The 15,212-nt window shown below is 37.4% G+C and overlaps 1 protein-coding gene across 1 annotated transcript in view; it reads right to left on the minus strand.

Moving 5' to 3' along the window:
* Gpc3 (glypican 3) overlaps positions 1-15,212 on the minus strand; it is a 452,065-nt gene that overhangs the window by 98,300 nt on the left and 338,553 nt on the right. Inside the window, exon 6 of the mRNA XM_010614296.2 lies at positions 6,951-7,071. Coding sequence (XP_010612598.1) covers positions 6,951-7,071 — 121 coding nt within the window. The remainder of the gene's footprint in view (positions 1-6,950; positions 7,072-15,212) is intronic.

A 15,212-nucleotide genomic window follows, 5' to 3' on the forward strand; every position in this document is an offset into this window, starting at 1 on the left:
ATATAAATAAATATAAAATATATAAATATGTGTATATATAGTCTCTAGTCTGTATATTATAGTGTGTTAGTTGCTATAGGAAAAAATAACTATATATATATTATCCCGTCCTTAAGGAGCTTTGTGTTCAAAGATGAAACATATGTTCATAAATACATGTAGGTGAAAAGTTATCCTGAATTTTCCAAATTATATATATATTTTATAGATATATATATATATTAAAGATGTATACAGAGCACCTATTTGTAGCTTTATTAAAATAGCGAGGTGAATGTAAATGTAATGAAATATGAGGCTATTGATTTCAAAGATAACTTAGAAATATATTTTAACTTTGTAAACCTGGTTGCCTTTACAGTTTGGTTGATTTCCCCTTTCATAGAGAACTTGTTTCTCTCCAATAACTAACACTTCCAACGTTTCTAATTTTAAAAAAGTTAAGAGAAAGTACAATCAGTAATGAAAAGAATTAGCGCATTTTCCTGCATTGCTCAATAAGGAGTACCATAACACAGCTACCCACAGCATGCTGGCTCAACATTCCTGAGTCATCTTCCATTTTTTGAGTAATTTAATATTCAAGGACTACAATACATGACCCAATTTAAGTACTTTTAATCCTGTATATTCTAAATATAGCAAATGGTTGGTTCATTTTTAAAAAAAATAATATGAACTACTTGGGAATTCTTCTTGGTGTGGAGTTATTAAACTGTACATAATAATTAAGATATTAAAAACACATGTTCTCCAAAGCCACCAGACATTGTAATTATTTTTCAGGCTATTAAGCAAAATGACAGAAGATTTTTTAATGATGAATGTGTTTTGGAATGTATCAGCTAATTCCCTTTTCCTTCATGAACTAATCTGTAGCTCCAGAGTCTAGATTTGGTATTTAAAGACTAATTCAAATGGTCCTTTTGTGACTCAGAAGTCATTTGTTGGCTCTTGTTAACACACCATTGTAGACACTCTGTCTAACACACACACACACACACACAGACACACACACACAGACACACACACACACACACACCACATTCTGGTTCCATATAGAAATGGCAATTACTAGAGTTCTTCCATGCTATTTGTATGTGAAGAGGCACGATATAACTCCACCTGCAGAAGGCATTTTATTTAAATTCAGATTTAAAAAGGCTTCTTTTATTTGGAGATTTTTAGATCAGGATTAGCTTTTCTAGCAACTATTGCACAAGATTGATGTTTTATAACTCACTGGTTCATTGTGGGGAGACCACACAAACAAGATACTTAGACTGTTTTCTATCTCACCTGAGAGCCACTTCAAAGATGCTTTAAAAAGAAAAACATGCTTAGGAATGTCCTGTGTACTTCTCTGTTACTTAACAACTTTACTAATTAACTTACTAAAATTTTTAACTTTCTACTTAAAAAATTAATCTTCACTATAACAGACTCTGCCAGGTATCTTGAAAAACTTTTCCAGTGTTTACAGAAACGAAGAAAGTGGGAATATTTTAATGTCTTCTGCATTTCAGATTTTCTTTGACCATTTAACATCATTCTATGAATTAGAGATAGAACACATAAAATGTATCTGCTGTCTGCAACTCAACCTCATGTCACTGAACTCCTTGGTGTTCACACCATACAATGTGATAGCTTCTTTTCTAAGAATCGTCTCAGTTGGGGTTTGGTAAATGACATGTTTAATATTTATTTGTTGCTGATTTGAATGCTTCAAACTATAGAAATGACTATATGAGGCACATAAAAATTGTTAGACCAAAAATCAAAAGTTTCTTTTTTTTTTGTACTCCTGCTCATCTTTTATGTATGGATCTTGCTAACAGGTGTGCTGTGTCTTTACAGAAGCAGAAAAGCATGGAGAATGAAATCAGTAACATTGGGTTCTAGGTCTAATCCTAGTGCTTCCTTATTCTTCTAGTCCCTACAGTTTCTTCTGTTCTGTGTAGGTAATGCCTGCCTTGATTTCTTCTTACAGTCACTGTGATCAATTTACCTAGTGTACATGAGAGAGCTTTAATAAATTGAATTGTGCTATACAAATGTAGGACAGAATTATTATGATTTATGCAGAGTCAAAAGATTAACATAATTCAAAGACAGATCACCTATCTGTCCCTGGAGGAGGGAAACAGGGTGATAAATACAAAACTGTTTTGATGGTTTAATGTTTTCATAGCCTATATAGGAGCAAGCCAGAAAAACCAAAGAACTGGGTGGGGGGAAGGGCAAGTTTAAGTTCCATCTGCCTAGACTTGAAGATTGGTGGGAAGGGAACAACCTCTGAAAAGATGAGAGGTTACAAAGTAGAAAAGGGTGAACAGGGGACAGAGTGTTTTAGAAAGACTAGCAAAGCAGAGAATAAAGTCACAAGACTTGTTCACAAGAGGGTGCTGGGATAAAGCCTGACCCTAAGCCACAAATCACAGAATCACACTGCTGGAAAAAATCCTAAGAGGCCACCTCGTCCACTCCCCCACCATTCAGCAGGACATTTCAACCATCCGGAACAGATGAGACTTTATCCCTCTTTGAATGAAAAGCTCTGACACCAAATGGGCAGGTATTGGCTGCTTTGGCTTCAACTGTGTACAACGGCCAAGAAAACAATTTCTGGAATTTCATTTGAACCTGAACTGAGATGGAGAAAAAGTGGCTAAATTTTTCTTGGAAATAGTAACTTCTGTAGCAGTTTAGGGATTGCTAAATTAGCACCAACTACTAGATATTTTAAAGAGAGAGAAAATATTACAAACAAAACTGGGTTAGGGATTAAACTTCCCACACCACATGGACAAGAAGGTATTAATGGTCACTCTTGGTATCTGCAGTCTTCTCTCCAAGCAGCAGCCTGGAGGAGAACAGCACTAACAAAAACAATCTAGCCCCCAAAATTCCAGGACTGACATCAAGAACTTAAAAGAGTTCAGTTCATCTCCTAACACAAAACAATAAATCCTCACACAAGTTAGAATCTGAATGGAAATAAAAAAGGTCCTTGATTCTGATCGTGGGAATGTTACACATGAACTCAGGCTTGGAAGGAGGAGGGGAGAATATTCCACACCTGCAATATTCTCAGGAAAGGAGGCTGGGTCTGACCCTGAACCCATCTGCTCAAGGTTACACTATGGGACCATCAATACAGAAATAATGTTACTTCATTCCCTCAGTGGGTATATTATTTCCAGTGCTATCAACAGCAACCATAATTTGAAAGGAGGCAGCTGAGAATTTCCATAGAAGAAAGTGAAGAGTTATTTTTGGATGTGTTCAAAAATGGTCTAGCTATAGTTCCTCAGAATGGGAACACATAGGCATAACATATACATAGGGGAGAGATCTCTGGATGTACAGATTAGTGCTGTAGGTTAGTAGACATAGCAATAAGCAAAGGGCTTAAGAAAATAACATTATACTCCTAGATTCACCTCTTACATACATGTGGATTTGCACAAGGTAACTTGATTCTACGTCCTCATCACCAAAACTTTAGATCAGTTTGGTAAGGTGATCAGTGAATCCAGATGTTTGGCAGTGTATATAAAACAACATCTGGATGACTGAATTTTCAACTGAACTCACTGGACATTTCGGCAGCTTGGCTACTGAACCTTTAATGGTTTCCTGCCTCAGTTTCCCTTGATATAAAAGGGGACAAACATTATTTCTTATTTACCTCCCAGGGAGTAGCAAGGATAGTATGTCCAAAGATAACAATGAGTTCTTGAAAAGAATGCTTTTGTGACAATCTGTGACATTACACAATTCCGGGTTGTTATTTTTCCCTAAGCAATTAGTCTTCAAAATACAAACACTTTGAAATATGGTTAAATGTTATAGAAACATAACACATTGTCATTATAATCAATACCACCACCATAATTATTACCATAACTTTCTTCTTTATGACTTCCCTAAAGTGTCTCGCTTTCAGATTGAATTATGGCCAAAACATGAATTTTATGTTTTGACCACATAAAGCAACTTAAATGAGAAGAAAATCAATGTGGGTGTTTAGAGGCCAACCAATTTTAACAGCTCAACTTAAACAGGTAAAACTGGTCTATCAATGAGAATTAATTGGTAGTATGATATTATTTGTATAGAAACTGAAAATGTTCATATATATATATGTGTGTGTGTGTGTGTGTGTGTGTGTGTGTGTATGTGTGTGTGTGTCTAATCAGAGATAGGAGAACTGAAATGGCAACCTGTCCCATTCTGACTATATATACCTCCTTCTCTCTATGAACTGGTTTCAGCTTTATTGTATCTTGTTTTACTTCGTGTGGTCCTGGGGACTGAACTCAGGGAGTGCTGAGCTACATGCCCAACGCTTTTTATTATTATTTTAAGATAGGGCCTCAATGAGTTTCCCAGACTGGCCTCAAAGATGCAATCCTCCTGTAACAGCTTCCTGAATAGCTTGGATTATAGGTATATACCACCATGTCTGGCTTGGTTTCACCTTTTGCAATTAAAAGTTAGAGGAAATGAAAATAAGGTGACAATACTGGAGAAAAGCAATGTATCAAAGGCATCTACAATCACATCAAACAGGAGGAGCAGACTTAAGACTGGCAAAAAGTAGTGGAACTCCCTTTCAAAGTAAAATCCTGCCTGTGGGGGAAAGCTTGAATATAATCTTAACAACTATCATTTAATACTTGATTGTTGGGAACATGCAATTATATCTATCTGTGTGTGCATAATATGCATACATGTACACACATACACAGAAACTTCTGATATCTCTATCAAACTATCAATGAGAGAACTACAGTTCAGAAGGATTAATGGGTTTGTCCAAGGTTATATATATGCTACGACCCACAACTAAATTCAGATTAATTTGGATCTGAAGTCCATATATCTGAAGCCTTTGCTAAAAGGGCTTGCTATAAATATTTTCAGTGACTGCCGGATCATATAGAAACCCTTGTCTCTTTTTCTGTTTTCTCAGGTGGATCCACCAGCAGAATTTTGATCTTTGACACTCCCTTCTCTTCTTGTTTTCACCTACTCTAATCCTACACATTGTTTACAACAGATCTTAACACTTGCCCCTCCCTGAACTCTTCTTGCTGGCCTAGCCCACCCCAGCGCCTAAGCATATCTTCCAGAACTAATAAGTAGCATCCCTTTACATCACAGGCTGCCCTGTATCTTGAACCCCTTTCTATGCATGCGCTTCCCCTCCTGAGGAGGCCGTGGAAATAGAGGATTAGACTTGTTTTGGATCCCAATGTCCCCAGCATGTGGCTAAGGCGCACAATACATGTTGCTTAAATTCTACTGACGTGTTGGCAGGATTCCTCGTGTAGGATTAGGGACACAGTGACAGACCCTGAGATTTTGGCCTCACCAGTGCCTGGATCTAACTATTTCATTAGAGCCACCAAGATACATTTAGTCTGAGATAATCTGGAAATCATTGGATAGCCAAATACTACCAATGTTCCCAGGTGAGGCACAGCATGCCCTGAGCTCAGCATTTGGTCCTTCACATTGTCTGTGCTCTACTTTCCTCAGAGATAGATTTTGAAATAATCATACTATATCTTACAAGGCTTCATTGAACTGAGGTTGTGCTTGCATAGAAGGAAGGCTTGGTCATGTAAACACTGCCATTTGCAAGTGTTCAGCAAAGGGAGCGACACCCAGAAGTACTTAATGTGTGCAGGGCACTTTATGAGGCACTGCAGGAGTTACACCGAAGCATGCTGTGAAGACTTTCACAGTGAAACTGCAGTGAAATATACCACTAGTAGGAAGCCCATGCAAACATTCTTCTAAAAGACACAAAAATCTCACTGCTACACTTCACACTAAAAATGGAAATTATTCCAATGTATCCACACAGAAATCTCTGTCTTTGTGTAAGGATTTTAGTTTCATAAAGTTCTTTCTACATACACATAGAAGTCAGTGGTGACAGGGTCCTCCCCTTCTTGGGTCACGGGGAAGGATCACTGTCACACTGGCATATGCTAGCCTTTTTTATTGTGGCCACAAAGCAATCACAAACAGATGGTATAACTAACTTCTATTTGGGTCTTGTTACTAAATCCTTATGAGAGAATAAACTATGTGTACAGGTCAAGGGAATCTGTGGGTGCCTGTGTATGACAGTGAGTCAGGAATTGGCAAGAGCACAGTGAAACTAGACCCCTTGAATCTTGCTGGGGGTGGGGAAAACCGATGCATTTTCATTGGGAAGCAACATGGAGACAGACATTAAAACGCCCATGTCCTTTGACTCAGTGACACCATTGTTTCAAGAAAATAATCTGAAATGAGGAGAAGACACTATGTATGAAGAGATAGCTTTGCGGTAGTATACAATGGGAAGCAACTTGAATATGCAGTGAAAGAAGGCTGATTAATTGTGATGAAGACTCACCAATATCATGCAGCCACAATGAAAGATTAATATGAAGATTTGTGTCCACAAGTGAAAGTGTAACCAATAGTGTCATTTTTTGGAGAACTAGAAATCTTGTATACTTCCTATTATAAAAAAGGTCTATTGTGATCCTTTGAACAAGAACTAAACAAGGAAAAATGAAAACAGTTTGGGTAAAATAGTGGGATTGTGAGAAATATTTTTCCTCTATTTTCCAAGCCTTTTCTTTCCTTTTATTTTGTGGTACTGGTGCCAGAATTGGAACTCAGGACCTTGGGCTTGCAAGGCAGGCATGGCACCACTGAGCTAAATCTCTGGCCCTCCAAGTTTTCTCTTATATTGCAATATTAATATGATAACTTAAAATAGGTAAAAAATAGAGACCAGAAGCCCTTTTTACCAGAGATCCTTTGAAGAAAATGAATATAGCTATGCTTTTAACAGCTCAAATGTACAGTTCAACCAGTGAACATCATCCATCTTCCACTTTTTTGCCATTTCCACTTGTGCTGGGTATACAACATACCTGGTTAATGTGCTTCAGTTTGTCAATGATTTGACTGACCACTGGCTCAGGGCCCTTCATTTTCAGCTCATGGAGGTTGAACTGATTTTTCATCCCATTCCTTGCTGCCTTTTGGCTGTATCTGTAAAAGTGAAAATAAACAGGTTTGTCAAAGAAAGTCCCAACCAATATTTAGTATGGCCAGTCAAGCTGATAATAAATTCTCTTTAGCCTTTAAACCATGGGAAGATTCCATGGTATGAAAGTAAACTCCTCCAGAGAGAGTTCATCTGCAGTGGAGAATATTTATTCAACAAAGAATAGTATTCAACCTTCTTCTTGTCTATGTGTAAGGGGATAAAATAATGAACAAGACAGATAAGGTCTCTGCCCTGCTGTGCTATCAGCTTAGTGAGGCCTCTAGCAGTGTAAGGACCAGTGGCAAGGCAGTGTTAGGAGCCAGGAAGGTTCAAGGTCTTGGGTGGTGAAGCACACCAAAAGGACCTTACCTAACCATGTTTTCCGCTCACTTGAAGGAGACAGGCTATCCTGTGCTCTCTGCCCCTTCCTTCTCTCATCATTTCATTTCAGCCTTGCAGAACCCGGGTTTCTAATCAGGAGACTTTCTCGAGTCATTTGCAGCATGCATTATGCCTGCCTGCTTCCCTCTGTGCTCTTCCCCGGACACAGAACACAAGCTCAGGGGAAACTTTCAGTGTGCTGCAGAAGAAGACATAGGCTTCCCTTCCCCACAGCAATCCAAGCTACCTCTGGGCATCCTACCAGCAAGAGAAGGGGGAACATTTCCAATCCTGGGCAATTCTACTTTTATCTCTAGTGAGGAGCTTTACCAGCTTCATTCAACTGGCTCAGTAATTCACAACTATGGTGTTCTTTTGGGGGCATTCATTTTCCCAGATCTCCACATATTTTTAGTTATTCCACAGTCTGTAAAATAAAGTGAACAAATAAAAAAAAAAAAACGAAACAGAGTTCATTCCCTTCGTTCGCTTTCATCACGATCAAATTCTAAAATACCACTACCAAAGAGGTAAAAAGGTTTTGAGCTCCTTTTTGCTTTCTCCTAGCTCTCACAATGGAAATGCTTTCTTAAAGAAATGAAAGGAGCCACAAGTCTTCTTTGCTCTCTCTTTATATACCGTTCTCCCTGGTTACAATAGGGTGGTCAGGGTAAAGGGTAAATTTACATTTTAATTAAAAATGATAATGTCCATTGTAATCAATTAAAACAATATAGAAATAAAGTATAAACAAATGTTCCCAACGTCTTGCCTTTTCAAAGCAAAGCAGGATCCAGAGTTTGTTAGATATACATGTAAGAATTTTCACATGCATATACTAATATATAATTTTAATCAAAATTGGAATCATGCTATTCATACCATTTTATATGTACACGGTACAAATTTCCATGTCAGAACATACAGAATTGCCTTATTTTTATTCCTCTATATGGCTATATCTTATTTATGCAGACAACTGAGTAATTTTTAATATTTTGCTAATTCAAACAATGCTTCAGAGAATACAGCTGTATACTGGTAGTTGCACATTTATATTTATATCTATAAAGGATAGATTCCTAGAATTAATTCAGTTTAAATTTCTAATCCGAAATCATGAAGGACAATGAATAATTAATATGTTGCATTTTGCACAGCACTTTACAAATCAGTTTTGTATCACCCAGCTCATTTGAGCTTCTCCGCCACACTTTGAGGTGGGTAGGAAACTATGTCTATCACTAAAAATTTCACAACTTCAGAATATTGATCTGACTCTGTTAGGTAATCCCTTCCATGATGTGATGTATATGCCAGAATTAAAGTCAAGTTTTAAAAACGTGCTTGGTAGCACAGAAGGGTGAGAAATGTAGTTTGGATTTTTATAATTAAAAGTTATCCTATAAAAAGGAAGATATTTTAGATTAAAATGCTGAAGAGAATATAGGATTGCATTTCTTCTAAAATGGTACCCTAACATATTTAGCATATTTTAAAAATCTCAAGTCTGAGCTCCATTGGACAGTGTTTCTTCAGCCCTCGGCGAGTGAGCTCCATGCATTGGCTCTGGAGGAGGTCACGAGGCAGCACAGAAGGTCTGCCCAGGAGTGTGGCTGCCAGTCTTTCTGGGCCTCTCCAGATCAGCGTCTGTCCCCATAGCTGTGCATGGCGCCACCCATCCCATAATGTAGCTTTGCATACAGCTTGGGGAGCACATAGATATTGTTGACACTCCCTTGGAAAATGTCCTAGATGTCTGTGGCCTCTACTATCTTTTAAATGACAAACTTCTTAAAGGCTTTGTCCTTAGGCACCTATTGAGTGCAATTCATACCTTACATTGTTTTTTCTTTTGTCATCTTGGAAGGGAGGATCTGAGAGAGAAGATTCAGTAGTGGGTGGGGCACTGATGCATAGGAAAATCTGTAGACCCAGACTGAAAGCACTCTTGAGCAATGGGGATCAAGAAAGGCAAATCAGAGAAACATTTTGGCTTCTCTGGTGTGAAAAACTATAATAGTACATGAGATCCTAATGAGATAATTGACCATGTGAAATAGGAAGAAAAGGGCTAAAGGTGTAGGGAAAGTGGGAAGGGTAGGGGAAAGGTAATAGGGAAAAGAAAAAAATAGGAGAAAATGAAAAAATGGAAATAAGGTGTTTGTAAATGGGGAGGGGAGGAGGGGTGAAGGGAGGGCAGGGACAAGGGGAAAACATGAGAACCAAGACCTGTCATGTAAAGGTACAAGATCTCAATAATGAATGTAATTGTACTGCATACCTAAAATGTACCAATAAACTCAATAAATTTTTTTTTTAAAAGGCAAATCACTTTACTCACAACTTCCAGATTATTTAGCATTTCTACTGAAGTCTTGGATGGAAAGGTGTTCCTAGAATTTATCTGTCCATGAAACAAAGTACCTAGGAGACTATTTAGGAAGCGGGTAGAATCATAGTTAACACATTGCCTAGTAAGCATTATAATACCCCACCCCACCTATATTTAATTGTGAAAGTTGGCTGTACCTGGGGGTGAGGCTCAGTGGTAGCGCATTTACCTTGCTTGTATGAGGAATGAGGTCCTGGGTACCATCCTCAGCACCTCCACCCCCAAAAAAGAAAGAACACCACCCATTACCTACCAATTAATATAAATTGACTTTGGGGACTCAAAAAAAAAAAACATAACACTTTTCATCGGAAAGTCAATGAGCTCACAACCAGCCTCCTCTCTTATGTTCAGATAATGCTATTAAAATATCCTGAAGATGCTAGCACCAACTTTCTTTACTCCTACTGATGCCTGAAGCAGAGACTCTATTCACAGATAAAGAAGTAAGGCACATTGTAAATCTTCTAAAATACACTTCAGGACTGTGTCCCCAGAGACCTTTCGGAAGACTTACTCATATGAAAGCTTGCAAGCCACTCTTATGCCCACTCCTACAAAATAAATGTTTTCTTGAAGCCTGCTACCCTCATTGGAATAGTGCAAAGACATCAGCCAACTTAGTGATTTTTCACTTTTTCCCAAACTATTATGAATATTAAATCAAATTATTCCACTGCTGATCCCTTGTGACCCTAATGTAGTAGGGCCACTCAGGAAAGTACCCTTTTGAACTCTGCTTAAAAAGAATTTTTTATCTTCAGACCACAGATAAGGACTAAACATTGCTCCCTGGTTCCATAATGACTCATTTAAAAAAGCTGTTGGGTTTAAAAGTTTGCTAATTATTTTTGAAAGTTGAAATAGCATCCACTGTTCCACTCTATCCATGTGCTATTTAAATTCTCAAAGGGCTTTAGTAAATTAAGCATGGTTTCTGTTTAAAGACGTGTTGTGTTGGGAAGAGCTGGCCTGTGGTTTAGACCTAAAACTTTGCCTTTATTTCATTTACTTCACAAAGCAGTAACAAAAAGTATTAGTTCAAGTGATGCCCGCAGTTGCTAAAATTTAGTGGCACTATTTAAAACCTGTGTTCTTCTACTATCCCTTAGGTATCTCAATACATCTCCATCAGCTCCCAGTATCTTTTACTGTTTGTCATTTCTATATTCTTTTCTTAGATGGAAAAATATTGAACCATATTTGAACAGCAATGAGTGTGATAATAGAATATGACACGGACATCAAAAGAGCAAAGTATATCTACGTGTTGATGAGGACCTGAGTCCAAGATGCACTGTAACAAATACTAAAAGCAGCAGTTAAAAATGTACAGTCTGATTCCATTTGTGGTAAAAATGGGTTTGCATACACATGAGATTCTTTCCTCTCTTATCTGTGGTTTCTGTAGTTTCAGTGATCTATGGTCAGTCCTGGGTTCTAGTCCTAGTGACCCCCACTAAAAATGAAAGAAAAAAAAGAAAAAGAAAAGAAACTCATGGCCAACTGCAGTCCAAAAATATTAAGTGAAAAATAACATAATAAATATCCACAGGTTTAAAGTTATGTGGTGTTCTGAGTAGTGTGATAAAATTTTGCACCATCCAGCTCTGTCCTGCCTAGGGTGTGAATCATCTGTCTAGTATATCTAGACTGAATCCTGCTACCTGCCCACTAATAATTTAGTAGCTGTCTCAGTTACTGTTACATTTCCCTTGCCTTAAGATGGCTGTTACTCCTCTTCCCATAATGCCCTGCTTCTCACCTAAAAAGATGCCCTCTCCCACCCACCAAAGGACAGCCTTCTTGCCAGGATGCCTCTTCTCCCACCAAAAACTAACCAGATTTTTGCTACCTCTACGTAAACAGTGATGTCACAAACTCCTCCTAGTGATGTCACAGGCTCTTCCAATCCATGAATACTACCTCAATTAATGCCACCCCAGCTCCTATAAGCCCCACCCCAGTCCTATAAAATAAACTCTCTGTTCTGCCATATTGCTCTCTCTCCTTTGATCTGAGACAGCCCAGCAGAAAATAGTGGCTCTGGTCTGGTCTTGGTTTTCAGCTTTTTTACCTGACACTTATCAGATTGAGTGGTTCTGTGTGTGTGTGTGGTGGCAATGACATTCACATAACTTTTACTACAGTATATTATTCAATTGTTCTATTTGTTTTATTGCTATTCTTACTGTGATCAATTTGTAAAGCAAACTTAGGTATATATACACAGGAAAAGATATAGTATAATTTTCTTTCTGTATCCAACAAAACTGGTTTCAGGACACCCCTTCCCATGGATACCATAATCTGCAGTCTCTTGTGTAAAATGACAGTATGTGCATATAACTTATGCACATGTAAATAGTTGTTATAATGCATTGTTTAGGGAATACTTACAAGAAAAAACTCTTTACATGTTCCAGACAGATGCAATTTTTTCCTAAAATTTCCTCCGACTCTTTGTGTGTATGTATGTGTGTGTACTGTATTACTGGAGATCACACTTGTGCCCTCATGCATTCTAAGCATTAGATATTACCACTGAGGTACATTCCCTAGAGTTTTCCTAATATTTTCCATCCAAGGTTGGCTGAATCTTTAGATTCAAGGATCAACTTTTTACATATGATTCAATACCACCAATGTTTTCAGGCTAAGGGCTTAAGACACTAAGGGTCTTAGAACAAATTCTTCATGGATAAGGGGTTATTACTATACTCTCTTACACTCTATAAATGTTGAAATATGTATAGAAAAATTTCAGATGAATACCTAAGAAAATGGTAGTTGCAATCAGGAATGAAAAAGGTGAAGCCACAACAGATCCAACAGAAATCCAGAGGATCCTTAATACCTACTTTGAGAACCTGTACTTTAATAAAATGGAAAACACAGAAGAAATGGACAGATTTCTAGATACTTATGAATTACCAAAGTTGAACAAAGAAGATAAAAACATTTTAAACACCCCAATTATAATCAGTGAAATAGAAAATGCAATTAAAAACTTACCAACAAAGAAAAGCCCAGGTCCTGATGATTCACTGCTGAATTTTACAAGACATTTACAGAAGAACTACTGCCTTTACTCTTCAAACTTTTCAATGAAATTGAAAGGGAAGAATACTTCCAAATTCATTCCTGGAAGCAAGTATTACTTTAATTGGCAAACCAGGGAAAGACCCAAATAAAAAAGAGAACTACAGGCTAATCTCCTTAATGAATATAGATGCTAGCAAACAGAATACAGAGGATCATCAAGAAGATCATACATCCTGACCAGGTCGGATTTATTCCAGGGATACAAGGATGGTTCAACATATGTAAGTCAATAAATGTAATACACTATATTAACAAAGTCAAGGACAAAAACCACATGATCCTCTCAATAGACGCAGAAAAAGCATTTGACAAAATTCAACACCCATTCATGATAAAAAACCCTGCAAAAAATTGGAATAGATTATCTATATCTCAATTTAATAAAGGCTATCTATGAAAAACCAACAGCCTACATCATATTAAAAGGCCAAAAGCTGAAAACTTTCACGTTAAAATCAGGAACAAGACAAGGATGCCCACTATCACCACTCTTCTTCAATATAGTTCTGGAAACATTAGCCATAGCAATTAGACAAGAGAAAGACATTAAAGCAATAAAGATAGGAAAGGAAGAAGTTAAACTGTCATTATTTGCTGATGTTATGATACTCTACACTGAAGGCCCAAAAAACTGCACCAAAAGACTTCTAGACTTAATTGCCACTTTTAGCAGAGTAGCAGGATACAAGGTCAACACCCCAAAATCAATAGCCTTCTTGTACACAAATAACAGACTCACTGAGAGAGAAATTAGGGAAACAATTCCTTTCATAATAGCATCCAAAAAAATGAAGTATCTAGGAATCAACCTAACAAAAGAAGCAAATGATCTCTACACTGAAAACCACAGTACTCTGAAAAAAATAGATGGAAAAGGATATAAGAAAATGGAAAGATATCCCCTGCTCCTGGGTAGGAAGAATCAACATAGTGAAAATGGCCATACTACTCAAACTGCTATACAGATTCAATCCAATGCCAATTGAAATTCCAACATTATATTTCACAGAACTACAAAAAAAGAATCCAAAAATTCATTTGTAACCATAAGAGACCTAGAATAGCAAAAGTCATCGTAGGCAACAGAGACATGGTAGCGGGTATAACAATTCCCAATTTGAAACTGTACTACAAAGCCACTGTGATAAAAAAAACAGCATGGTACTGGCAAAGAAACATATCTGAGGATCAGTGAAACAGACTGGAAGTCACAAAAACAACTCCAGATGTACTCAGCTACCTAATCTTTGACAAGGGAGCTGACCTTCCCCACTGGAGGAAAGATGGCCTGTTTAATAAATGGTGTTAGAAAAACTGGATCTCAACCTGCCAAAGATTAAAACTAGACCCTTATCTCTCACCATGTGCTAATTTTTTATTGAGTTTATTGGTACATTTTAGATATACAGTACAGTTACATTCATTATTGGGATCTTGCACCTTTACAGTACAGATCTTGGTTCTCATTTTTTCCCCTTGTCCCTGCCCTCCCTTCACCCCTCTTCCCCTCCCCATTTACAAACACTCTATTTCCATCTTTTCATTTTCTCACATTTTTTCTTTTCCCTTATTACCCTTCCCCTACCCATCCCACCTTCCCTACACCGTTAGCCCTTTTCTTCCCATTTCACGATGTCAGTTATCTCATTACGATCTTATGTACTATTACAGTTTATTCACACCAGAGAAACTATTCAGTATTTACACATAGCTAAAACGTGGAATCAGCACATTTGCCCATCAGTTGGAAACTGGATAAAGAAGATGTGGTTTTTCTATAAAATGGAATATTACTCAGCCATAAAGAATGAGAAATTAGATTCATTCATAGGAAAATAGACACATATTGAGGATATACTCCTAAGTGAAATAAATAAGTCACCATGCACTAAATCAAAATCCAAGTGGATTAAAGATCTAAATATTAAAACAGAAACACTAAACTTGCTGGAAGTTAAGTTAGGCAGAGCTCTGGAAGACACTGACATAGGAAAAGACTTTATGAACGAATCCTAAGTAGCACGGGAACTAGCACAAAGAATCAACAACTGGGATCTCATCTTATTAAAAAGCTTCTGCACTGCAAAGAAACCATCAACAGAACTAAAAGACAAACTACAATGTGGGAAAAAACTTTTACCAGCTGCTCCTCAGACAAAGGACTCTTATCTAGAATATATAAAGAAATCAAAACAACCAGCACCCCCAATATAAAGATCCGATTCAAAAATGGGCATCTGAAATGAACAGACATTTCTCAGA

Source organism: Fukomys damarensis, unplaced genomic scaffold (genome assembly GCF_012274545.1).
Source record: "Fukomys damarensis isolate Sample0158 unplaced genomic scaffold, DMR_v1.0_HiC HiC_scaffold_39, whole genome shotgun sequence".
Classification (NCBI taxonomy): domain Eukaryota; kingdom Metazoa; phylum Chordata; class Mammalia; order Rodentia; family Bathyergidae; genus Fukomys; species Fukomys damarensis.